Here is a 26,474-nt window from a genome sequence, read left to right as displayed (position 1 = left end):
ACTGCCACTGCCACCTCCACCACCATTTATTATTATTTTTATATTGTCATACATTTTTGAGATGCGTCAAATCAATGAAAACATATAACATTATTTTATAGGTTGAAATTTACGTGCCATGAATAAGATAGTTCCTACTATCAAAAAGGGTATTGATAAGTTTAAATGATGCAGTTAATGCTGTTTAATGGCATCAATTATGTTGTAATAGTCTGAATGTAGGCCAACATCACAGAAAAAATAATGAGGACTTGTTTGTAGAAGTGGTGGACACAGCCTTAACAATTTCTTTGAGCTGGCGTGAACCATGGCAGTGAATTTTTTCTATTTATATAAAGAACCATTAAACAGTACTTTCCCAATCAAGCAAAAATACCAAATGGCGTCTGCCAAAATTCCCAAAGTGAAGGCAAGTTACAGACAGCCATTTCGTTCCAAAACAAACTGATCTCGGCCAGTGAATAAATACAATTAATAAGTTGTGTGTAACCTCCCTCTCGAGTTGTATAACACAGAGCTTTCAATTAATAGAGCGCATGTTCATCATCTAACTGATGCGTTCCATTGACAAAGTTTAGCTGAAGGAAAAAGGCTGAAGGATCTCTTCAGTCTATTGAAGTTGACCATGATCATGTGCCTAGAGTGTTATTAACAACACAAAGAACAAAAACAATCAAAGATTATTTAAATTTTTAAATAAATGAAAGAGAAAGACACTGCTTGCGAGAGTTGAAAATCAGCAGCTTCTTTTGTTTGTTCTTTATTAGATCTTTAACCCAACTTAAGTACAAAATGGTCATTTTGGCATGCCTGTAAACAATTATTTAAATGGGTACATCTTATATGTATGTGCAATTAAGTACCATGAAATTAATAACACCCAAAATAACCAATTTAACGACGCACATTTTCCAATGCCAGGATTTCATTAGTCACATTTTCCCAATTTGAGGATTTTAAGTGCTTTTTCCTTATTGGACAGGTACAAGTACTTTTCCCAATTGAATAAAAAATTGCTGCATGGATATCACTAGAACTGACCAAGTTTCATGACAATTTGATTATAAATGTTACTCCTTAAGTTTAAGTTTTTTCTTTACTTTGACTTGGTGACGTAGTTTTTTTATTCAGATATTCACGTACATTACACCCAGTTTCGAACTTATAAAATATATCATTTGGACAAATCTTCTCACTTCATATCCTTAAGATCAAAAATAAATGTGGCCTCCAAAGTAATACCAATGTAAACACAAGACAGACGAAAGCTTATCATAAAAGCTTATCATGAGCACTTTGTTTCCAGGCGAGCTTGAACACTACAAATGCTGACAAAATTAAAATTATCGTAATAACAAGGGACAAAATTGTCACAAAACCAGGTTTTCATTGTGAAAAAAAATCTGATAAAGGGAGAAAACTCAAACTGAACTTTTGAAATGACAAAAAAAAATTAACCCCCTTTGTAAGTTTTTTTTTTTTTTTAAATCTATTTTTAGTCGTGGCGACCTTGACATTGGAGATATTGACGTGAATCTTTCGTGGGACACACCGTCCCATGATGGTGAACAAATGTGCCAAATGATTTTAAAATCTCACAATGAATGACATAGTTATGGCCAGGACAAGCTCATTTATGGCCATTTTTGACCTTTGAACTCAAAGTGTGACCTTGACCTTGGAGATATCGACGTAATTATTTCGCGCGACACACCGTCCAATGATGGTGAACAAATGTGCCAAATGATTTTAAAATCTGACGATGAACGACATAGTTATGGCTCGGACAAGCTCATTTATGGCCATTTTTGACCTTTGAACTCAAAGTGTGACCTTGACCTTGGAGATATCGACGTAATTATTTCGCGCGACACACCGTCCAATGATGGTGAACAAATGTGCCAAATGATTTTAAAATCTGACAATGAACGACATAGTTATGGCCCGGACAAGCTTATTCCGCCAGCCCGCCAGCCAGCCCGCCAGCCAGCCAGCCCGCCAGCCAGCCAGCCCGCCCGCATTCGCCAATCTAATAACCAGTTTTTTCCTTCGGAAAACCTGGTTAAAAACTCATATATCCCCATACCGGATACAGCTTCTTCATCTGTGAAGACGTTCTTTGGGAATTGGCTTCATCTATCTGCAGTTGATTATCACCTCCAGCCCCCGTCTGAATAAGTAAACAAAATGAGTGAAGATTCTTTTATTGGTCATATTTGACAAAACAAGAGATGTTTCGTCAGAAACACAATGCCCCCTACTGCGCCGCTTTGAAATAAAATTTATATTTATCATTTGGCAGGTAAAGAAATCATCTCCCTTTAAAGCTTAATACTTCCCTTGGATTTTGTCCACTTAAACCGGGGGGGGGGGTCTGTAGACAGTAAAAAATGACCAAGTCAGACATCACTGACAAACAACCAAGGCCTGTGGTTTATCAAAGAGATCATAGCCAGAGTTCATCATGTATCTATGGACATAAGTCAAATGGTATGTAATGAACCCTACCATTCACAAATTAGCACAGGAAAGAAATAATAATTATATCATTTAAAAAAAAACTTTAACAAATCAATCATTTGAGTTATAAATAATCAAAACACAAAAACTGTACAGTAACTGTGAAAAGAACTTAAATTCTTGGTAAGGAAATATATTATCTGAGATTTATAATTATATAAATTACTTCCCTTGAAAATAATTGTCTCTTACTAATCTCTATTTTAGTAGCAAGTATTTCAAAGCCACTACCGTGACTGTAGATTCACCACTCAAAATCACCAGCTCCATGAGATACACATGCATGCCAAATATCAAGTTGCTATGTTCAATATTGAATAATTATCTCCCTTTAAAGCTTATTACTTCCCTTGGATTTGTATTTTTGACCTTAGACCTTGAAGGATGACCTTGACCTTTTACCACGATGTGTTTGTCAGAAACACAATGCCGCCTACTGTGCCGCTTTGATTTATTTAACAAAAATATATAAATTGGCAGGTCAGATAATTATGTCCATTTAAAGCTTATTACTTCCCTTGGATTTGTTTTTTCGACCCGGTGACCTAGTTTTTGACCCGGCATGATCCATATTCAAACTGGACCTAGATATTGTTTAGATACAGCATCTGACCAAGTTTTGTAAAGAACGGATGAAAACTAAATGAATTAGAGAGCGGAAACGAAAAGTGTGACAGACTTACAGACAGACGGACAGTGTGAAAACTATAAAAACAGAACATAATTAAAATAAAGTAAACAGTTGACAAATCCACATGTTAACATTGTCAAATAAAAGCTTGTCTTAGACTTTTTTTCAGTTTGACATGCACATTATTATATACAAAATATAATCTCAAATTTCAGCCATACAAATGTAACATACCTGTTGAGCCATGTTCATTTCGTATGTCGTTTCCGGAGAGGTCAAAACCATTTCTGGATGGGTTCCAATGCCAGTTCTGGGTTTAGCACTCACATATCCTTTCTTATCATCTGCAACGTCGTCCATTTCTATAACCAAGACCAGATTTACAACTAAAAAGACTAAGGTTACATATATGCATTAAAATTTAAATTGGAAAATAAAACACAGTAAAATTGCAATGTTTCACTATAGTTGTAGGGTCTGATCATTGTTTAAATATCCATGGACTGACATTTTATCATTTTTTGTCTTTTGTGCTTCGTCCTTCGACCTCAAAGTTTGACCATCCCCATTAATTTGGAACCGCAGTTTGTTCTTTGTTGTTAGCAACAGATTTTATTATTAGTTTTGAGCATTTGAGCCAATAATACCTCAACTGATATTAATTCCCTGATGAACATGTCAGCATTTAAAATTATTTGTAAGCAGATTGGGCCCATGGTAGCCTATTGGTTAACGATTATTGTTATAATTACAGTATGATTCTGCGTTACTGTACAGGTTATATTCAAAATTTAGGCAGCAGATTAAGATTCCTGACGCACGTTTTCCAGTTAGTATCAAATTGAATTCCTCCTGTGCCTGTCAAGAAAATACATGTATGTCTTTTTATGACGCAACTGTACATAACTATAGAGTGACTACTGGCGTGTTTGGTAGTCCATATAAACGTACTCCCAGAGCCTTTGTAAATTTTTCACTGTGGAGGGATAATTATCAGCTTTGATCAATGCATTAAAGTAAACTATTGGTAGGTAAGCTAAAAGATGAATATAGATTAATGATGACATTTTTTACAATGGATAAAACACCCCCAACAGAGGCCAGACATTCATTAAAATAGACTTATAACGTTTCTTATTATGGTTTTTAAGCTCAGTACAAGTGTTAAAACAAGAGCACCGCCTTGCGGGTGCAGACCGCTCATCTATTTTTCTTTTAAAGGTGAAGGGACCTATCTCAATACTTCAATCACAAAGGAGGGAGGAGTGGGGTGATGAGGGGTGTTTAGTGTGGGTGTGTGGTCATTTATTACATTATATTCCAAAGATAGGAAAAAAATGCAAAAAACAAACATTTTTTTTTGGGGGGGGGGGGGTATTCTTAGGTGGGATGGTTCAAACATAAAATAATAAACAAATATTTTTGTTTTTTAATCATTTAAAAAAATGGGGGGGGGGCGGTGGGGGGGGGGGGAGTATAGTGTGATGGTTAAGTCATTTATTAGATGATCTTGAAAAAAAATGAAAAAAAAAATTGGGGGGGGGGATTCTGGGGTGGGGGGCGTGGGGGATAGTTTGGGTGGAGTCTATTGTGGTATGTCAGGTAAGAGTTGTTTTGTCAAAGTATCAATCAAATCTAATCATAAATGAGGAAGTTATGACAATTTTAGCAAAATTTAATAATTTGACCTTGATAGTCAAGGTCATTCAAAGTTCAAGGTAAAATGCAAGTTGCCAGGTACAGTACCCTCATGATAGCATGAAAGTATTTGAAGTTTGAAAGCAATAGCCTTGATACTTTAGAAGTAAAGTGGATCTAAACACAAAATTTAACCATATATTCAAAGTTACTAAGTCAAAAAGGGCCATAATTCTGTCAAAATGACAACCAGAGTGATGCAACTTGTCCTGTACTGTCCCCTTATGATAGTTTGCGAGTGTTTCAAGTATGAAAGCAATAATCTATGATACTTTAGTAGTAAAGTGGACCAAAACACAAACTTAAATCAAATGTTCAATTTCTAAATATAAAGGGCCCATAATTCTGTCAAAATGCCAGTCAGAGTTACATAACTTTGCCTGTACAGTCCCCTTAAGATAGTTAGTAAGTGTTGCAAGTATGAAAGCAATAGCTTTGATACTTTAGGAATAAAGTGGACCTAAACAACAAACTTAACCAAATTTTCAATTTTCTAAGTATAAAAAGGGCACATAATTCTGTCAAAATGCCAGTCTGAGTCAGAGCTCCAGATAAGGTTTTGTGAAATTCTTAACGTTACTACAAGATTTTCAAAAATAATTCTTAACTCTGAAATTTTATTCTTAACGTTACTACTAAGTTTTGGAAAATAATTCTTAACTTTTCTAAATGACCTAAAAATAAATAATAATGAATATTTTCATGCAAAAAATCAAAATAAACATACTAGCAACTTAATTTAAACGAGTTCAACAGTGTCTATTCAGTATTATACAATTTTATTTTTCAAATACCTTCATATGCCCAAACTGTACATATTTCACAATTAAAACGGGTCTCCCCTTCAATCTTTTCAACGATTGGCCACGGGAATTGTCCCTTCCACTCGTTCAATGTTTTTTGTTTAAGTTTGGACCCGTCCTGTCGCGTTTTTTTTATAGCTTTTCCGACTATTTCGGCAACTGAACATACAACATAGTATAAGATATTTTCTATAATGTCTTTCTTAACATTCAACTTCGGCTCTCTTGGCATACAGTATGTTAAAAGCGTGTTTTTGCATGCTTTGCAGTTTTTTAGGACGCTCCCTGGGCGCCACCATTGTTTTTTGACAGATAGACTGTACACGCCGCTTTTATTGGAAAAAATGCGCTTTGTTAAACAAACCCGATAACCAAATTATATAAGCACCGAAAACATCTTTAATACGCGAAAAGAACTCAATAAAAAGCAATAAGAACCAATGTAAATATAATATTCGTAACTTGATTTTGTAATTCTTAATTGTACGACATGATTTTAAAATAAATACGTAACGGACTTGAAAATAATTCGTAATTACGAAAATACGACCCTAATCTGGAGCTCTGAGAGTTACATAACTTTGCCTGCACAGACCCCTTATGATAGTTACTAAGTTTTGCAAGTATGAAAGCAATAGACCTAAACACAAAACTTAATCAAATTTCAATTTTCTAAGTATAAAAAGGGCAAATAATTCTGTCAAAATGCATGCAAGAGTTATCTAACTTTGCCTGCCCAGTCCCCTCATGATAGTTAGTAAGTGTACCAAGTTTGAATGAAATAGCATTGATACTTTCTGAGAAAAGTGGACCTAAACACAAAACTTAACTGGACGCCGATGCTGACGTTAAAGGGATCTTTTAACGGTTTGGTAAATTGACAAAAATGAAAAAAGTTGTTTCAGATTCGCAAATTTTCGTTTTAGTTATGATATTTGTGAGAAAACAGTATTACTGAACATTTACCATAGTCCAATATAGCCATTATATGTATATGTTTGACGATTTGAAAACCTAATAAAAATTATAAAGCGTTGCAACGCGAAACGATTGAATAATTTGGAGAGTTCTGTTGTTGTCGTTTAAATTTACGAAACTACGAAGATTGCTAATATGAGGTATAAAATACTTTCACTTTGTACACCCGGCGGAATAGCCGAGAGGGCTAATGCGTTTTTACTTCAGAGTAACTCCAGGACTCCGGGGGTCACTGGTTCGAGCCCTGGTACTGGCTACTTGTTTTTCCTTTTTTTATTTTATACTTGATGTTTTACTGGAGCTTTTGAGATCCAATGTTTACAATTATCAATATAAAGCATTTAATGACAAACTTCAAAATATGCCAAAATCTGTGAAAAGGCCCCTTTAAGGTGATGACAATAGCTCTTTTTTTTCCAAAAAATAGATGAGCTAAAAATGAAAAAAATATTTGCAGACTATGTTTTTGTTTTGTTTTTTTATACAAAATTACCATTGCATTCTCATTTAATTTAGTACCCACTGGCAGGGCTTCCGCTGTCGTTCGCCAAATTCGCCGTTGGCGAAAATTTCGCAAATTCGGCGAATAAAATTCTCGGTTGGCGAAAATGCTCGGCGAAACGTTTTTAAAATTCGGCGAATAAAATTTTCGGTTGGCGAAAATGCTCGGCGAAACGTTTTTTGCCTGTCAAGTACCATCCCAGATAGTAAACTCTTTAAACCGTTGACTGTGCGTCAATACATCATCGTGTTATTAACCAGAAAATTTGATACGCAGTCTGCAGCAACACCGGTCAGAACCGGTCATCGAAACAAAGGAAACTTGCTGGTGCATTGTGTACTGGCAGTGACGTCACCATCTATGTATAGAACGCTTGCTGGTGTGAAAACAAAAGGTGTTATCGAACATTATGTCAATACCACGGGCCTGGCAAAAGCATTTAACAAAAAACAATTTCTTCACAAAAACACATGAAATCTTGTTTCAACAGGTATTTGAGAGCATTTCTGTTTAATTGTTTCATTATTTTAATATTTTGGGAAAGGTAAAGTTTGATAAAGAAACCAACAATTTCGGAAATAAAAAGGATACCATTCACTCGTTGTAATATATTTCGGATATGTTAAAAATTCGGACATTTTAAGATGCGGACATTTATGTGTTGGTTTCTTGTTGATAGTTTGTAAAACTATATTTTATCATATTTCAGCATCTAGAATGGATGGTGGCAATTATCTGGGCCTTTCTGTCAAGAAATATGCGTGAAAAACATTCATTTATTTGAGCCTAGAAATCATCCACCATTTACAGAAAATGTTTTAACAACAGCAGCTGTCAAAGCTGATGTATATCATATCCAAATGACCAAATATAACTGTTTAACAATATGAAGTGAGAGGCTTTGAAAATAAAGCATCTTTAGTCTTGATCAACTGTTATGTTTTGCAAAGATTGAAATATGTGCTCATGAATGAATATCTTTAATGTAATGAAAATGTGCTTATTTTGTAAACAATGTGAACTGAACATGTGCTTATGATGTACATGTATGTATAAACTGATATTCTGTTATGTAGAATAAAAGTATGATTATTACATTGATGTATGTATATCTAGATGTATGTATATCTATAAATGTTTTTTGTTATAAACTTATATTCTGTTATGTACAATATTTTAAAAGGATGATTATAGTAATAAATATATTTAAGCTTCATATTGTACTTATTTGTGTTCTTATACCCATAGACTTTCACGAGGCGGTCCCAAATGCTTGGCTAAAACTTTGGCTACAGTTTTCTAAAATTTGGCTACAAAAAAATCCAATTGGCTAAAATGTTGGCTAAAGAAATTTTTGAGCCAGGGGAAGCCCTGACTGGTATACAACAATAAACAGCTAATTTAAAGCGATTATGTCCCTTGTATTTTAAGAAAATGAGTTTTGAAAGTATTCAAACTGCAATTTATTTGATAATACCCACTTTACAGCTTGGTTTTCCACCTTTTTTGTGATAATTCTTTAGTAATGCACCTATATTATTTCCCATATAAAAATAATCTCAATCAAACTGGCAAAGTAAAACATGTATGGCAAAGAGGTTGTTTCCCTTTGCATTTTCAGAAAATCAGTTCTAAAAGTACACTGAATTTGATATAAATGTAAAGTTGTCATTTAACAGCTTGGTTTTCCAAATTAGTTGTGGCCATTCTAAAGTTTTGCACCGTCTATGCTGGCCATTCATAAATAATATGAATTATATTAGCACATTAATAACATTAAGCTATGGTAATCCGAAAAGTTTTGTCCGAAATAAGGTAACAGTAATGCATAACTTAGTCCTGTCGTTCTAGTATCCATTGAAAATTCATAGTGGTATTTATTGCAAGTCTAAATATGTATACATTATTTCATGAAATTAACATTTATGAAAAATAACGCGCAGATTGTCCATATACATATGAAACAAACCTATGGTATGTGTATGTGTGTAGTCAGGAGAGAAAAGTGGGGAACGTCTCTTTTCCATTGTCTGAAATGTCTCTTTTCCATTGTCTGCAAAAAGGCAGTGAAACACCAAATTACGCAACATTTTTTTTATTCAGCAAAACAGTTCAACGCTAAATAGTTGGTGCATGATGTTTAAAAGATTTAAGTTACATTTAAAAGCGAATACGTTTGTTCGTAATATGTACGGTACCGACGGACTAATACATTTAAAACAAATAGTCTATTTTTTTTAGTTCTTTCCTTCTAGAAGTCTAGCCACGGCGTGAGAAAATAATATTTCAAATTGCATTCGTTAGCACACCTCATCCTTTACCACTAAAGATTATTATAAAATCGAGTGTGTTGTTGTAGTTTATTTACAGGTCGTTCCCGCGTCTTCACGACTACATTTGGTATCGACCTGGTCATAAAATCGAATTATTGTTCTTGACTATAAATATTCTATAGTCTTTACTAAAAGTCGAATATGGCCACAGTAAATAACACTGAAAATCGCACCATCGTTCATTTCTGAAAGTCGACTATGGCCACAGTAAATGACTCTCAAAATGAGACCATCGTTCATTACTGCAAGTCGAATATGGCCACAGTAAATGACTCTTAAAATGACACCATCGTTCATTACTGCAAGTAATCTATGGCCACAGTAAATGACTCTTAAAATAACACCATCGTTCATTACTCAAAGTCGACTATGGCCACAGTAAATGACTCTTAAAATGACACCATCGTTCATTACTAAAAGTCGACTATGGCAACAGTAAATGACTCTTAAAATGACAACCATCGTTAATTACTACAAGTCGACTATGGCCACAGTAAATGACTCTTAAAATAACACCCATCGTTCATTACTACAAGTCGACTATGGTCACAGTAAATGACTCTTAAAATGACACCATCGTTTATTACTGAAAGTCGACTATGGCCACAGTAAATGACTCTTAAAATGACACCATCGTTCATTAATGAATGTCGACTATGGCCACAGTAAACGACTCTTAAAATGACACCATCGTTCATTACTGAAAGTCGACTATGGCCACAGTAAATGACACTTAAAATGACACCATCGATTATTACTGGAAGTCGACTATGGCCACAGTATATGACTCTTAAAATAAGACCATCGTTTATTACTGCAAGTCGACTATGGCCACAGCAAATGACTCTTAAAATGACACCATCGTTCATTACTGCAAGTCGACTATGGCCACAGTAAGTGACTCTTAAAATGACCCCATCGTTCATTACTGCAAGTCGACTATGGCCACAGTAAATGACTCTTAAAATCGACTATGGCAACAGTAAATGACTCTTAAAATGACACCATCGTTCAATACTAAAAGTCGACTATGGCCACGGTAAATGACTCTTATAAAAACACCATCGTTCATTACTGAAAGTCGACTATGGCCACAGTAAATGACTCTTAAAATAAGACCATCGTTCATTACTGCAAGTCGACTATGGCCACAGTAAATGACTCTTAAAATGACACCATCGTTCATTACTTCAATTCGACTATGGCCACAGTAAATGACTCTTAAAATGACACGACCGTTCATTACTGGCAGTCGACTATGGCCACAGTAAATGACTCTTAAAATGTCACCACTGCTAATTACTGCAAGTCGACTATGGCCACAGTAAATGACTCTTAAAATGACACCATCGTTCATTACTGCAAGTCGACTATGGCCACAGTAAATGACTCTTAAAATGACACCATCGTTCATTACTTCAATTCGACTATGGCCACAGTAAATGACTCTTAAAATTACACCACCGTTCATTACTGGCAGTCGACTATGGCCACAGTAAATGACTCTTAAAATGTCACTACTGCTCATTACTGCAAGTAGACTATGGCCACAGTAAATGACTCTTAAAATGACACCATCGTTCATTACTGTAAGTCGACGATGGCCACAGTAAATGACTCTTAAAATGACACCATCGTTCATTACTGAAAGTCGACTATGGCCACAGTAAATGACACTTAAAATGACACCATCGTTCATTACTGCAAGTCGACTATGGCCACAGTAAATGACGCTTAAAATGACACCATTGTTCATTACTAAAGTTCGACTATGGCCACAGTAAATGACTCTAAAAATGACACTATCGTTCATTACTGCAAGTCGACTATGGCCACAGTAAATGACTCTTAAAATGACACCATCGTTCATTACTGAAATTCGACTATGGCCACAGTAAATGACTCTTCAAATGACACCATCGTACATTACTGAAAGTCGACTATGGCCACAGTAAATGACTCTTAAAATGACACCATCGTTCATTACTGCAATTCGATTATGGCCACAGTAAATGACTCTTAAAATGACACCATCGTTCATTACTGCCATGCGACTATGGCCACAGTATATGACTCTTAAAATAAGACCATCGTTCATTACTGCAAGTCGATTATGGCCACGGTAAATGACTCTTAAAATGACACCATCGTTCATTACTGCAAGTCGACTATGGCCACAGTAAATGACTTTTAAAATAACACCATCGTTCATTACTAAAGGTCGACTATGGCCACCGAAATGACTCTTAAAATGACACCATCGTTCAATACTCAAAGTCGACTATGGCCACAGTAAATGACTCTTAAAATGACACCATCGTTCATTACTGCAAGTCGACTATGGCCACAGTAAATGACTTTTAAAATAACACAATCGTTCATTACTAAAGGTCGACTATGGCCACAGTAAATGACTCTTAAAATGACACCATCGTTCAATACTAAAAGTCGACTATGGCCACAGTAAATGACTCTTAAAATAACACCATCGTTCATTACTGAAAGTCGACTATGGCCACAATAAATGACTCTTAAAATGAAACCATTGTTCATTACTGCAAGTCGACTATGGCCACAGTAAATGACTCTTCAAATGACACCATCGTTCATTACTTCAATTCGACTATGGCCACAGTAAATGACTCTTAAAATGACACCACCGTTCATTACTGGCAGTCGACTATGGCCACAGTAAATGACTCTTGAAATGTCACCACTGCTCATTACTGCAAGTCGACTATGGCCACAGTATATGACTCTTAAAATGACACCATCGTTCATTACTGCAAGTCGACTATGGCCACAGTAAATGACTCTTAAAATGAAACCACCGTTCATTAATGGAAGTCGACTATGGCCACAGTAAATAACTCTTAAAATGTCACCACTGTTCATTACTGCAAGTCGACTATGGCCACAGTAAATGACTCTTAAAATGACACCATCGTTCATTACTGCAATTCGACTATGGCCACAGTAAATGACTCTTAAAATAAGACCATCGTTCATTACTGCAAGTTGACTATGGCCACAGTAAATGACTCTTAAAATGAAACCACCGTTCATTACTGGAAGTCGACTATGGCCACAGTAAATGACTCTTAAAATGACGCCATCGTCCATTACTGAAAGTCGACTATGGCCACAGTAAATGACTCTTAAAATGACACCATCGTTCATTACTAAAAGTCGACTATGGCCACAGTAAATGACTCTTAAAATGACACCATTGTTCATTACTTCAATTCGACTATGGCCACAGTAAATGACTCTTAAAATGACACCACCGTTCATTACTGGCAGTCGACTATGGCCACAGTAAATGACTCTTAAAATGAGACCATCGTTCATTACTGCAAGTCGACTATGGCCACAGTAAATGACTCTTAAAATAACACCATCGTTCATTACTAAAGGTCGATTATGGTCACAGTAAATGACTCTTAAAATGTCACCATCGTTCAATACTAAAAGTCGACTATAGCCACAGTAAAAGACTCTTAAAATGACACCATAGTTCATTACTAAAAGTCGACTATGGCCACAGTAAATGACTCTTAAAATGACACCATTGTTCATTACTTCAAGTCGACTATGGCCACAGTAAATGACTCTTAAAATGACACCATTGTTCATTACTTCAATTCGACTATGGCCACAGTAAATGACTCTTAAAATGACACCACCGTTCATTACTGGCAGTCGACTATGGCCACAGTAAATGACTCTTAAAATGACACCATAGTTCATTACTAAAAGTCGACTATGGCCACAGTAAATGACTCTTAAAATGACACCATTGTTCATTTCTTAAATTCGACTATGGCCACAGTAAATGACTCTTAAAATGACACCACCGTTCATTACTGGCAGTCGACTATGGCCACAGTAAATGACTCTTAAAATGTCACCACTGCTCATTACTGCAAGTCGACTATGGCCACAGTAAATGACTCTTAAAATGACACCATCGTTCATTACTGCAAGTCGACTATGGCCATAGTAAATGACTCTTAAAATAACACCATCGTTCATTACTAAAGGTCGATTATGGTCACAGTAAATGACTCTTAAAATGACACCATCGTTCAATACTAAAAGTCGACTATGGCCTCAGTAAAAGACTCTTAAAATGACACCATAGTTCATTACTAAAAGTCGACTATGGCCACAGTAAATGACTCTTAAAATGACACCATTGTTCATTACTTCAATTCGACTATGGCCACAGTAAATGACTCTTAAAATGACACCACCGTTCATTACTGGCAGTCGACTATGGCCACAGTAAATGAATCTTAAAATGTCACTACTGCTCTTTACTGCAAGTAGACTATGGCCACAGTAAATGACTCTTAAAATGACACCATCGTTCATTACTGTAAGTCGACTATTGCCACAGTAAATGACTCTTAAAATGACACCATCGTTCATTACTAAAAGTCGACTATGGCCACAGTAAATGGCTCTTAAAATGACACCATCGTTCATTACTGCAAGTCGACTATGGCCACAATGAATGACTCTTAAAATGACACCATCGTACAATACTGCAATTCGACTATGGCCACAGTAAATGACTCTTAAAATGTCCCCACTGTTCTTATTGCAAGTCGACTATGGCAACGGTATTTTTTTTTGGAAATATCACCAATGTTCATCAATGCAAGTTTGCTATGTCCACAGTAATTGACCTGTAAAATAGCATTAATGTCATTTATTGCTATTTGACTATTGCCACGGTTATTGCCCATTGAAATACAACCAATGTTCTTCATTGCAAGTCAACTATGGCCACCCTAATTGCCCTTTGAAATACGACTAATGTTGTTTCTTACAAGACGAATATTGCCACCGTAATTGACCTTTAAAATATTAATATCATGAATATTAATCATTGCTGGTCGAATATGGCCACAGTAATTTACCATTGAAATATCATCAATATTATTAATTGCAGGTCGACTATGGCAACAGTAGTTTATCATTGAAATATCACCAATGTTCTTCATTGCAAGTCGACTATTGCCACATTTAATGACATTTGAAATAACACTAACATCCATGTAAACATGTCGTGTATGGCCACAGTCATTGACCTTTAAAGCAACATAAACGGTCATTAAACCAAGTCGTCTATGCCGACAGTGATTGACTTTTGAAACAACACCAATGATCATTAAACCAAGATGTCTACGGCCACAATTATTGACATTTGCGTAAACCCCAATGATCGTTAACCAAGTCATATGCAGCCAAAGCATCCTTTGGGATATCAAAATTGTAAATTTTAGAGAGTCAGTAAATAACCTTTGAAATAGCACAAATTAATGCAATTGCAAGTTGTATACGGTCAAAGTGAAACAACACTTTGACACAACATCATTAAACCAAGACGTCTATTGCGACAGTGCTTGACATATGAAACACTATTTGCGATCGTAAAACACATCGTACATGGTCATATTGAGTGAATATTAACAATTTGCTTTATTACAGTCGACAAGTCAAATGATATATACAATAACACAAATATCGATCACAAAAAGTTGTCTTTGGCCTCAGTTATTTACATTTAAAATATCCCCCATTTTTTTATTGCTTTTCGTCTATTGCCACAGTAAATTGCCTTCGAAAAAAAACACTAATATCTATTAAACAAATCGCATGTGGCCACAGTGACCTTTGCAATAGAAACAATATGAAAATTCTTATATGACCTCAGTAATTGACGTTTGCAATAGCACCTGTTTACGTTATTCCAATCGTATATGGCTATAGCGATTGGCCTTGAAATAACATCAATGTCTATTTTAACAAGTCTTCTTTGGCCACAGTGATTGACCATTGAAATGGAAGTTTAAATCCAAGTCTTATATGACCACAACAATATCCAGATTTAATTAGAGACTATTATAATTTTATGGTATTTTGGAAGAGAGGTAACTCTGTAGTTCATGTTACAGTTTTCTGTAATTTGATTTCGGGGGTTAGTTCCCTTTCATTTCACTATAATTATATGATGATTCTTGTGTTGATATAATACTCTAGTTTCATATAACTCTATACTTTCGAATGGCAGCATTTTATTGTTATGCTTATGTTTTATTGTATGTTGTGATTGTATATATACTGATGAGCCTTTAATAAACTAATAAATGTAAAATTTGATATCTGAAACTGCACAAATTAATGTTATTCCAATTCACGCATGGCCACAGGGATTGAACTTTGAAAATAAAGCAAATAATCTTTATGTCAAGTTGTATATGGCCACATTGAACTTTAAAATAACCAACGTGTCCATTTTACGACTACTACATTAATTATTTTACTTTAATACAATATGGCTACCGAATTTACATGTGAACGTTTTGTATCGGTACATGAGGCGCTAGAACGTTTGCGACGCCACGAAATAAGCAACAACACACGGTTTGCCGTATATTCGTCACCAAGAAATTTTGGAAACACTAGTATGTTTTTTTTTAATGCAACAGGAATTCATTGTGAATACATATATTCGGACAAAAGTTTTATCCGGATTGACGCGTGTCACTGCTCGTTTGAGTTATAAAAATTACTAACGCCCATTAGGTCTTTCTGCTCACAAATCTTAATTTATAAGTCGACAGCTGTTTAAAAAAAATCCCACTTTTTTATTTCATTACGTCGGGCACGACAGCATAACAATACCATCTTTTCAGAGCATTGGGTCATATTTCTGAAATATTTCAAAAGATAACATTGTCATTAAAATAATGTTCTCTTCGTATATATTGGTAAATAGCATTAGAATGACGTACCAACTATCAATGGCATTGGATAAGCCCCCAAAAAGTTGCATGTTTCCACTTATCCGTCGGACCCTACTTTTGTGTGCCGACCCTAAACTTTGTTTGTGCATTTTAAGTCAAGTCGCGCCGCAGGGCCACCAAAGAACAAAATTAGTTCGCCCATACTTATTTTGTGGTTTCACCGAATTTTTTACAGTAAAATGTAAATGATTGTATGTTTTAAGCCATCAGTTGTTAACTTAACTACACTGCAGATACATGGATCGTGAATCTTGATCGCGATATAGCTTGCGATGTATATGTATAGCACATCATTTGTTTAATATAATTTAGAAAAATAACTCTATTGGCTTACCCATTTTAATGAATTACATATACGTTAAAATATAAAACTAATTTAGTTAAATAAATCTCGAATGGCAATTATGGGTTATACGAACAGGTAACAATGTTAAGCCCCAAAAGCGTATCCATTTTTTTCTACACACAAGACATATGATGACGTTAAATAAGCTGCTTTGAAAGTTCAAACAACGCATGTATTTCGTGCGTTAGGAAAAACGTACATAACTTGATTCCTAAGACCACCTCGAAAAGACGTTTTCATGTGTGGCACGCGCTATATAAGCTAATGACGTGAAATTCCAGGGTGTTGAGCATTCGGGCATAATTTTTGTTGCTCTAGGAGTGCAGACACCGAGAAGGTGCGAAAAATAGGATTGAAAATGATTTATTCATAGAAAGCGATTTTATGTTGATGAAAATGCGGTCACCCCATCGGGTGAGTGTTTCAGAATTTATATCGCCTGAGTCTAATAACAAGTCGCCAATGCGAGCGGGTGACCGTAATTTTACACCCCTGTTAACTACTGTTTTGGCGATGTTAGTGGAAACAAACACCCTTTTTAAAGGAGCCGTCAAACAGATTATGGCATGTTTTGAAGAGTGTCATTAAATGCTTTAAATTCTTTATATTGATAAATTTAAACATTTGAAGTAAAAATATTCATTAAAAAAACAAGAATACCATTTAATAAAGGAAAAAAAACAACCTTTAACAGGGCTCGAACCACTGACCCTTGAAGTAAAAAGCTTCTCGCCTATACCACTCACCTATCCACGCTCATGCGGACAGTGAATGTATTTTTAATAGCTATTTAAGCAATCCTTGTAGTTTCCAAAAATATCGTTCCGCGTCGCACGACGCTTTATCTTTAAGCTCTTTAAGCCTTTATTTATTCCGAGGTTTTTACATGCACGTGGTATATCTCGTGCGATTTTGTGATTTTAGCACTAAAAATTTTATTTGGTTTAAATATGTTGTGATACTAGAAACAACTGTACGTTTACATTAGATTGTCCGACGGACAATATGAACAAGAAATATGTTTAAACAAGAGGGCCTGAAAGGCACAAAGTCGCTTACCTGAGAGGAAAGGAACTGACCTGTTCTTAGCAGCCCAAGATGTCATTTGAACAAAATGTTCTTTCCAACTTTCATGACTAGTGAACACCCTGGCAGCTACGTTTTTAAACAAACCAGAACCATTTTCATACACATCCAAGATATCATTTAAACAAATATTCTGACAAAGTTTCATGAAGATTCATGAAGCCATATAAGGAAAAATGCCCCGCCCCCTGGTGGCCATGTTTTTCAAGCAACTTGAACCATTTTCGAACTTGTCCAAGATATTATTGGGATAAACCTTCTGACACAGTTTCATGCTGATCGGACAATAACTATGGCTTCTATAGTGTTAATAAGGTTTTACTATAGCTATATAAGGAAATATGCCACGCCCCCCTTGGGGCAATGTTTTTCAACCAACCGCAACCATTTCCATACTCATCCAAGATATTATTCGGATGAATCTTCTGACCAAGTTTCATGAAGATCGGACAATAAATGTGGCCTCTAGAGTGTTAACAAGGCAAAAGTTGACGCCGGACGAAGGACGACGCTTGACGGACGACGGACAAAAGGTGATCACAAAAGCTCACCATGAGCACATTTTGCTCAGGTGAGCTAAAAAGATATACGGCGTTGATTGTGGTTGTGGTTGATGAAAGATACAGAGTTATATCAATGAGATAGCAAATGCCTTTTTGTGCGCAGTTCGTAGCAGCATCGCATGTAAATCCATTACATTTCGTGGCTTATTTCGCATTATAAAATGAATCAAAACTAGTACTTATCATGGAATTATTGAGAAAAAACCCAGTAATTGACATTCCATAATTATCCGAATATCTGCAATAAAGATATTTCTGGTCATGTTCACCGGGTTAACGCGAGAGAGTTTATATAATAAGTCTTGTACTGACAGCGAACTGAACTCTATACCTGGCGAGATGGAATGCAATGCATTATCAAAGCGCTGAAGGCACTGAAGTTGTTCGCTAGTGCAGAATTTAAGACGCAATCATTTTTCAAAATTAATCGCAAGTTTGAAATGAACACACGCCAATTTATTAAGAGAGTTCCATAACGCACGGGTCGAGCTTTGCGTGCACTTTTTATCATCCTATTTATTTTATAGAGATTACTTAGACAAAATAACAACAACATGGCCCTTTTTGGACGTTCTGAAAGCATAGAAAGTATGATGAAAATGGTAATGAGAACTGAATATAAAGACAATTTGTAATCACCATCATATAAAATGAACATATTGAGTGATTTTATAGCGAACAGCATCGCCTCTGACCTGACTGCGCAAATGCACATGTTGGGTTTAAGAAACACTGGCTGAAACGCAGAAGACCCATTTTCGCATGACGCGGCTATGAAAGTGTGATTTAAATGTTTCGAAATAAAACTGCGTTTAAATCAAATATTAACATACGATACATTTTGATAGTGAAGAAATATACTCATAATAAGGCATGTGAGGAGACATGGTGTGCACTCCCGTAGTGCATTTTTCATCTACTTACACTAATGAGTAGTTTGAAAATGCTAACACACATTTCATGCGGCGAATATGCACCTTACAAGTGAAAAACAACAACATAATAGTTCAACTTTTGTGTTCATTTTATTTAATTAATCAGAACAGTAAATTGAAAACTTTATTTAAAAGTCAGCGTTTACGCCTACTAGACATTTCAAGATATTTCTTGTTATATTTAGTTGTTTTCGGTTTTAGCATGTTATAAAGCATTTTTGAGGCTGTCTATAGTATAGTTATAGTATAGTTTGGTCAAAACGAAAATCAGAATAGGGAAAAACAATATTTTTATGATTAAAAAAAATACATGATCACAGAATGCAATGCCTTTAAGTACAAACGCTATTGCGCTGACAATCTTCCAAATTAAAAGGGGCACACACAAAATGTATGGATGTCTTGAGATGATTGTGAAATTTTTCAATACCTCAAGCCTTTGTTTTGAGAGGTAAAGTAGATTCATTCTGAACACGCATTTAACATTGAAACAAAGACGCGGTCGTTTTGCCGATGTTCTGTGGAATCATGCTCAAATCAGCCAATTGAATAAATAAAGTGTATTCATTCTGATCTAGCCGCGGAATATTTTATTGGAATGTTATTGGTCATGTTTAAAGGTCACCTAAGGTCAAAGGTGACGTAAAACAGCTACGCCGAAAAAAACACGAGATTGTAAGTACATGCATTGTTCCAAATGCACAATTGCTTCGTTCAAATGCGTTGGATGATTTAAATAGTATTTGTGCTGACGCCCATACATATTTCTTGCTTAATTTGCTTCAGTAGTCATATAGTAAAATGAATAAATAAAATTTAACGTATTACACAAGCAAATTAGATGAATATCCCCCGCCGAGTTAAAAAAAATCTGAAGATTCAATCAAAGTATACAACTCTGAACCGACCAAATCATCCTGACGAATGTTGTGCAAGAACCACTGAAAAATGTTATTACACGTTAATTTTTTATTTCATTCAATTCCATACGGCAGCAGATACATATCAATTATCAATTTCAATCAATTCAGGGGTCATAACTGAATTAAACTTGCAAGTGTTTCACCACAATATGACACATACCATTTAAATCAAAATTCATGATATTTCATACAATAGTTCTTGAGATACAGTAATTTTAATCAAAAAAGGGGCATTACTCTTGAGATACCAATCCGATCCCGGCGAAATTTATGCATGCGCCATCCCTGTATGATCACACACATTTATATTTAGTCTCATTAAAATCCAAGCAAATGTTACTTCTAAACAGCTCTGGACTGACAATATTACTTACATTTTGATTTATTAAGGGGCATAACTCTCAAAATACCAAGGCTGTTCAAACAGAATTTACATGTGCACCAGCGCAGTGTAATGTTATGCATGTATATGTAAGTATATTTTATGAACTTCCACGCAAAAGTAACTGAGAAACTTCTCCGAACATGAAACAAATTCAATTTAAAGTAATAAAGGGGGCACAACTCTCGAGTTATGAAAGGCTTCTGTAACAGAACTTGGGCTTGCACCACCGCAGTATGTTGATACATATTTATTTTACGTATATTGAACATTCATGAAATAGTTATTGAGAAATAGCTATGGATTGAAGAATTCCTCAATTTCCATCAATTAAGGAAACATAAGACTACCAGTTACGGAGACAAGCCAAACAAAATTTACGTGTGCACCATGGTACTATGAGGGTGCATGTTTATGTTAAGTTTCATACACCTTAAAATGCAATAGCTACTGAGAAACAGTGGGAAAAAACAACCTCAATATCCATCAAATAAGTCTGGAATTGTCAAGGCTATCCAAATAGAATTTACGCATGCACGGTCGTTTTATGATGATGCATAGTTATTATTAGTTTCATGAGCCTCCATGCATTACTTTCTGAAGAACAGCTCCGGGCAAGAACAAATCCTCAATTTCAATCAATAAAGGGGACGTAACTTTGAAGTTACCAAGGCTATAAAAAACAAACAATTTACACGTGCACAATACACATTTATTTTAACTTTAGTGAAATTCCACGCGATATTTACTGAGAAATAGTTCCGGACGGTAAACAATTTTACAATCATTAATTTCATTCAAATAAGCTTGAATGCGTAAACAGACAGATTCCTAAGTTAAAACGCGGGAAGTTTGTTCAGTTGATGTTCTTTGAGTTGGTCGTCTTATTTTTAATATAGGCTTTTCCCTATACATTTGTTTTCATATCCATACCAGCTGAATAAGTTCGCGTTCCATCATAATACCACATGCATAGAACTGGAAATAAATTCTTTAATCAAACATAATCATTCGATCAATGCATTCCAAAAAAGAACACGATTATGCAAAAAATAAAGAATTTCTCTGCATGTTATACTAACGTTATCTCATACTGAATTGCTATGACGTCGGTTACATGTAATCATTTTTCACTTAATCTATTTGGCTTTGGATCGTTTATTCACAATACTGTTTTCACGGAAAACGTCTACAGTCTTAAATATTAAATCATGTTCTTTAAGTCATCTTATTAACTTTCATCCAGCGTTAAGCTTCTCGCTCGCGTACGCGATGCGTATATAACTAAATTGGTGTAAAACTGCAAATAACTGTGTGTGTGCGTGCGGGCATGCGTGTGTGTATGTGTGATGCAGGTTTGTGTGCGTACATCCATTCGTGCGTGCGGACAAAAAAGAAAATCACACACAGACGCACACGCGCACGCAATCGCGCGCGCCCGAACGCTTGCATTTATATGGACTTATGCGCTATGTGAAAAATTTGACCAAAGGGGTGGAGAATATATTGCTTTTTAAGCAACACTTTTATGCCGGGATTTGACATGGAATGTGCAACTGGAACGTTAAGGTAACTTCTATTTTGTAGGCATTCAACGAGCTAAACATGTGTATCTTAAGGACAGAGATCAAGTCAAGGTCGGTCGACAGGACTACAATGGGATCCCATTTGTTTTTATTGGATCCAAGACGTTTGACTGCCAATTCGGAAAAGACAGGAAAACTAAATTTAAAAAGCATAGAAAAGCAAACAAGGTAAAGAGTGTTTATAATAATTCAAATTAACCCAACATGACAGCTCCTTGCAATATCTGAATTTAATAACTGTAATATGCAGACATTGATGTTTAAACCTTATACATACCGCTAGTTAATGTAAGCATTCAAGCTGTTAGTCCCATCGTGTTCAAATTTGATGTAATAATTCAAATGTTATATAAAACATGATGGCTTAGCTGATTCAGACTATGTAATTTGTTATTTTCACTATTTTTAATCATCCTAGTACGGTGCTTTATTTTAAACATTTTGGACACGTATTGATAGCAAATTCTAGTGTGTGTTTTTTTCAAATATTATATTGCGTTTGCTTCTTATAAGCTGTTCATCTGAATGAATTGCAGTTTACATTTTAATTGAATAGGAAACTGTTTTGGTTTCCAAATGACATGACTACTTTTCGACTCACCAAATTAATTATGGTAATCACGATAATATATTTTTAGTTGCTAGTGATTGAAACAGTATTTGTTATCATAAGACTTTTGAAGTAATTATTTAATGATTATTGAATACTGTTAACACTTTGTTGTGATGTGTCTGATGTGATTTATTTATTTTGAAAGATTGATTTTTGAAAGATTGCTTTTTCATTTTTCTTATTTTAATACTTTGTTGTGATGTGTCTGACGTGATTTATTTATTTTGAAAGATTGATTTTTGAAAGATTGTTTTTTTTTCATTTTTGTATTATATTGCATATTTTGTATTGTCATAATCATCATCATCATCATCATCATCGTCATCCTCATCATCGTCGTTATTATTATTATTATTATTATTATTATTATTATTATTATTATTATTATTATTATTATTATTATTTTTATTAATATTATTATTATTATTATTATTATCATTATTATTATTATTATTATTATTATTATATTAATTTAAGGAAGAAACTGATCATGGGACCTATACAAAAGGAAAAAAGTTCCTCCTTACTGATTCCAAGAAGTTAAATTGCCCAGCGAAATGCATAATGCGGGAAATATGCAAGTTCCCTACATTTGAGGTAAACATAAGGATATTAAATTATTTCAAATGGAAGTTTGCTAAAATAATATGCAGCTGTCAGTTTTTGACATGTATATCAATAAAATGAAACACAAATATTATATTTGATATTAAGGCGTAGACAAGTTGTTTGTTTCCAATAACATGGCCAAAACATAATAATAGGTAGCAGTTTTTTTTCATTTTACTTTATTTTTTCTGTTGATGTTATTTTCCGCTACAAAAAGGTACTTTCATAGACCAAACGTCTATATAACATCGCTTCTATACAATTAAATCTGAGATGTCACAAACATAATTTTGATAAAATATTCCAAATTAACAGATGTAATCCAAAATAGTGAGTTTTTTCGCTGTAAACTTGATTTAAAAGGACAAAAATTCGGCAACAAAATAGGATCGGTCGCGTTAGTGAAAATAAAATGATATAACTGCATCGACAAATAATGCGCTAGATTACTTCTCTTTATTTATATAATATATATGTACTTGACGTCAGCTTTCCAGTTGAATTAAAATATAAAACAATGACATCAGTTGCATAAATTAAATATTATTATTAAGAAGGAAAGCGACTTTATATGTATGAAACGTTTCCATGACATCATTAAATAGGGCGTGCAAATCTACTTGCTAGTAAGAAAAATATATTTCTTTTCAAGTTGTTTAAACCATAATAAATAAGAATCTTGTAAGATTCGAAATGAATGTGCATGCATTCATGATAACAGAAAATAATATCTTAAATATATTGAAAATGACATCACATTCATTTGGTAAGATAAAAAAGAAACAGTATGAACTCATTCGCATTTATCATACTGAAAAGTTGGCATGCATTAAATGATATTTACATGAAGTTCCCCCATCCCCACCATAAAATGTCCTTTGTATAAATCTGAATGACGTTATGCCACTAATCATCAAATTGACCTTCTCTTATCTCATTACATGTATATGCATGTCAAGTTTATTTTTTGTTTGTTTATTTCATATAGGATCCAGAAGGCCAATAACAGCCCAAGTGGACAATATTTATGCATACAGTGTTTACAAATTTGATATATATATATATAGACGGATATCAATGTATGACAGTTGAAACATAAATACTACTACTAGATTATGATAATACTAATAATACTAATACTTATACTAATAATAATGCTAATAATAGTTATAATAATAATAATAATAATAATAATAATAATAATAATAATAATAATAATAATAATAATAATAATAATAATAGTAGTTGTAGTAGTAATAGTAGTAGTAGTAGTAGTAATAATAACAAAATATTTTCTACTATAATGATGCAAGGTATATTATGTAAATTTACATAACATAAACTCAAAATTGTTGATTAAATCACATCTAAAACCGCTAAAGCAAACGTGTAATAATCATAATAATGATAATAATGCAATTCATAAAATATACATTGGCATACAATGCATTGCAAAGATATTGATGAAATGACAAATATAGCCGATAAAGCAAACCAGTAAAAATTCTAACAATTATAATAATGATAATTATACATGACATTTATCACAAAATTATTGGTTGGATAACATATAAGCAGGCAAACGCGGGCATGTAAAATTATATGCGCGTGTAAGAGTAATAGTAACCACCTCGTAATTAGTGATAAAAAATGTGTGTTACCATATTATATAACATAATACGAATAACTATTAGTCTTTATAATTACACATTAGAGTAGTAAAAGCATGATTTATCATTTTTATTTTATTATACATATCTATTGTTTTAAAAGCTCTATATTAAAGACTGTTTAAAGTTACTATTAAATACTAGCATAGACTCTACTAATTATTCGAAAAAAGAAACAATAAGTAGTTATGAAGCCTACATAATAATGAATATAAGAAAATACTTTCATATTGACATAAGTGAAGCTATACATTTTGCTAGCGCCTTATCTTGGCTACCTATTCGCAATCGAAAAATAGATAGCCATAAGGCTTTGAAAATGTTTAAATAAATGATAATAAAATAATAAGAATGATCATAAAGGGACATTTAATATTCCTTTCTAAGACTAAGGCTTTCTGCATTGTCTGTATATAACGTTACTATTAAATACTAGCAAATACTCGACTAGTTATTCGAAAAAGAAACAATACGTAATTATGAAACTTAAACAATAATGAATATAACAAATACTTCATATTGAGATAACTGAAACTAAACATTTTTGCTAGCGCCTTGTACATTTTCTTTGTTGTAATGGAATTGGAGGAGACGTGCCTATCTGCCACTCTCAATGTACAGCCTATGTGATGCCAGACGTAATTTAAAAAAAACTTATTCTGAATTTACTTATTTGACAATAATTTAGGTACGGTTGATAAACGAAGTATTGCAATTTGTTTGTATAAATTAGCTCTGCTGGAGTTGTCAAGCCTATTATTCCAGTTTCGGATAAATGTGTCGCTCAGTCGTTGTCTTAAAGGGACTGTCCAACATATTTTGGCATGTATTCAAGCTTGTCATTAACTGCTTTAAATGCTTTATATTGATAAATTAAAAAAAATGAACTAAAAATCTCCAGTAAAAAAAAAAAGAATACAATTTAAAAAAAAAGGAGAAAAAAAAAGTTAACCTCCACATGGCTCGAACCACTGACCCCTAGAGTCATGGAGTTTTGGAGTAAAATGACCTCCAACTTTACCACTCGACTATTCCACGCTCACGTCAATTACGGAGATATTCTTTAGCTATATAAGCAATCCTCGTAGTTTCCCAAAATATCGATAGCGTCGAACGACGCTTTGCCTGTTGGACAGCCCATTAAGGCAGATTATGAAATGTTAACATAACAAACATCTTGGAATAGCCAAGCGTCCATAAAATCCCCCAATTTAACAATTCCCTTTAATAATGTACACCAATTATTATTTAAAGGTTAACGATGCTCATTTCATATAAGAGTTAAATATATTTCTTAATAAATTTGTTGTCTGGAGTTTTTAACAGTTTACAAAACCCAGTATTTGATAACATTTAAATATCTTCTGGATTGATAATTACAAATGTAATACGTCCATCCTCACCAATATACAAAATTATGGCAAGCGGTTCGACGCAATAATCCCAAGAACCTAGGTTTTCTCATGAGGACCTGGGTT

At 34.2% G+C, this 26,474-nt stretch overlaps 1 protein-coding gene across 2 annotated transcripts in view; it reads right to left on the bottom strand.

Moving 5' to 3' along the window:
- Window positions 1-9,206, bottom strand: part of LOC127832410 (uncharacterized) — a 37,618-nt gene extending 28,412 nt beyond the window's left edge. The window contains exons 1-3 of one of the 2 annotated variants that reach the window (XM_052357871.1): window positions 9,102-9,206; window positions 3,386-3,513; window positions 2,087-2,170 (exon numbers count right to left, since the gene is read on the bottom strand). In XM_052357871.1, the coding sequence (XP_052213831.1) occupies window positions 2,087-2,170; window positions 3,386-3,513; window positions 9,102-9,159 (270 nt within the window). In that variant the 5' untranslated portion in view covers window positions 9,160-9,206. The remainder of the gene's footprint in view (window positions 1-2,086; window positions 2,171-3,385; window positions 3,514-9,101) is intronic. The other variant, XM_052357872.1, reaches the window with a different exon arrangement.
- Window positions 9,207-26,474: the final 17,268 nt, after the last annotated feature.

This window comes from Dreissena polymorpha, chromosome 5, assembly GCF_020536995.1.
Source record: "Dreissena polymorpha isolate Duluth1 chromosome 5, UMN_Dpol_1.0, whole genome shotgun sequence".
Classification (NCBI taxonomy): Eukaryota; Metazoa; Mollusca; class Bivalvia; order Myida; family Dreissenidae; genus Dreissena; species Dreissena polymorpha.
The sequence above is the reverse complement of the archived record's forward strand: the minus strand, read 5'-3'. Positions and strand labels throughout refer to the sequence as shown.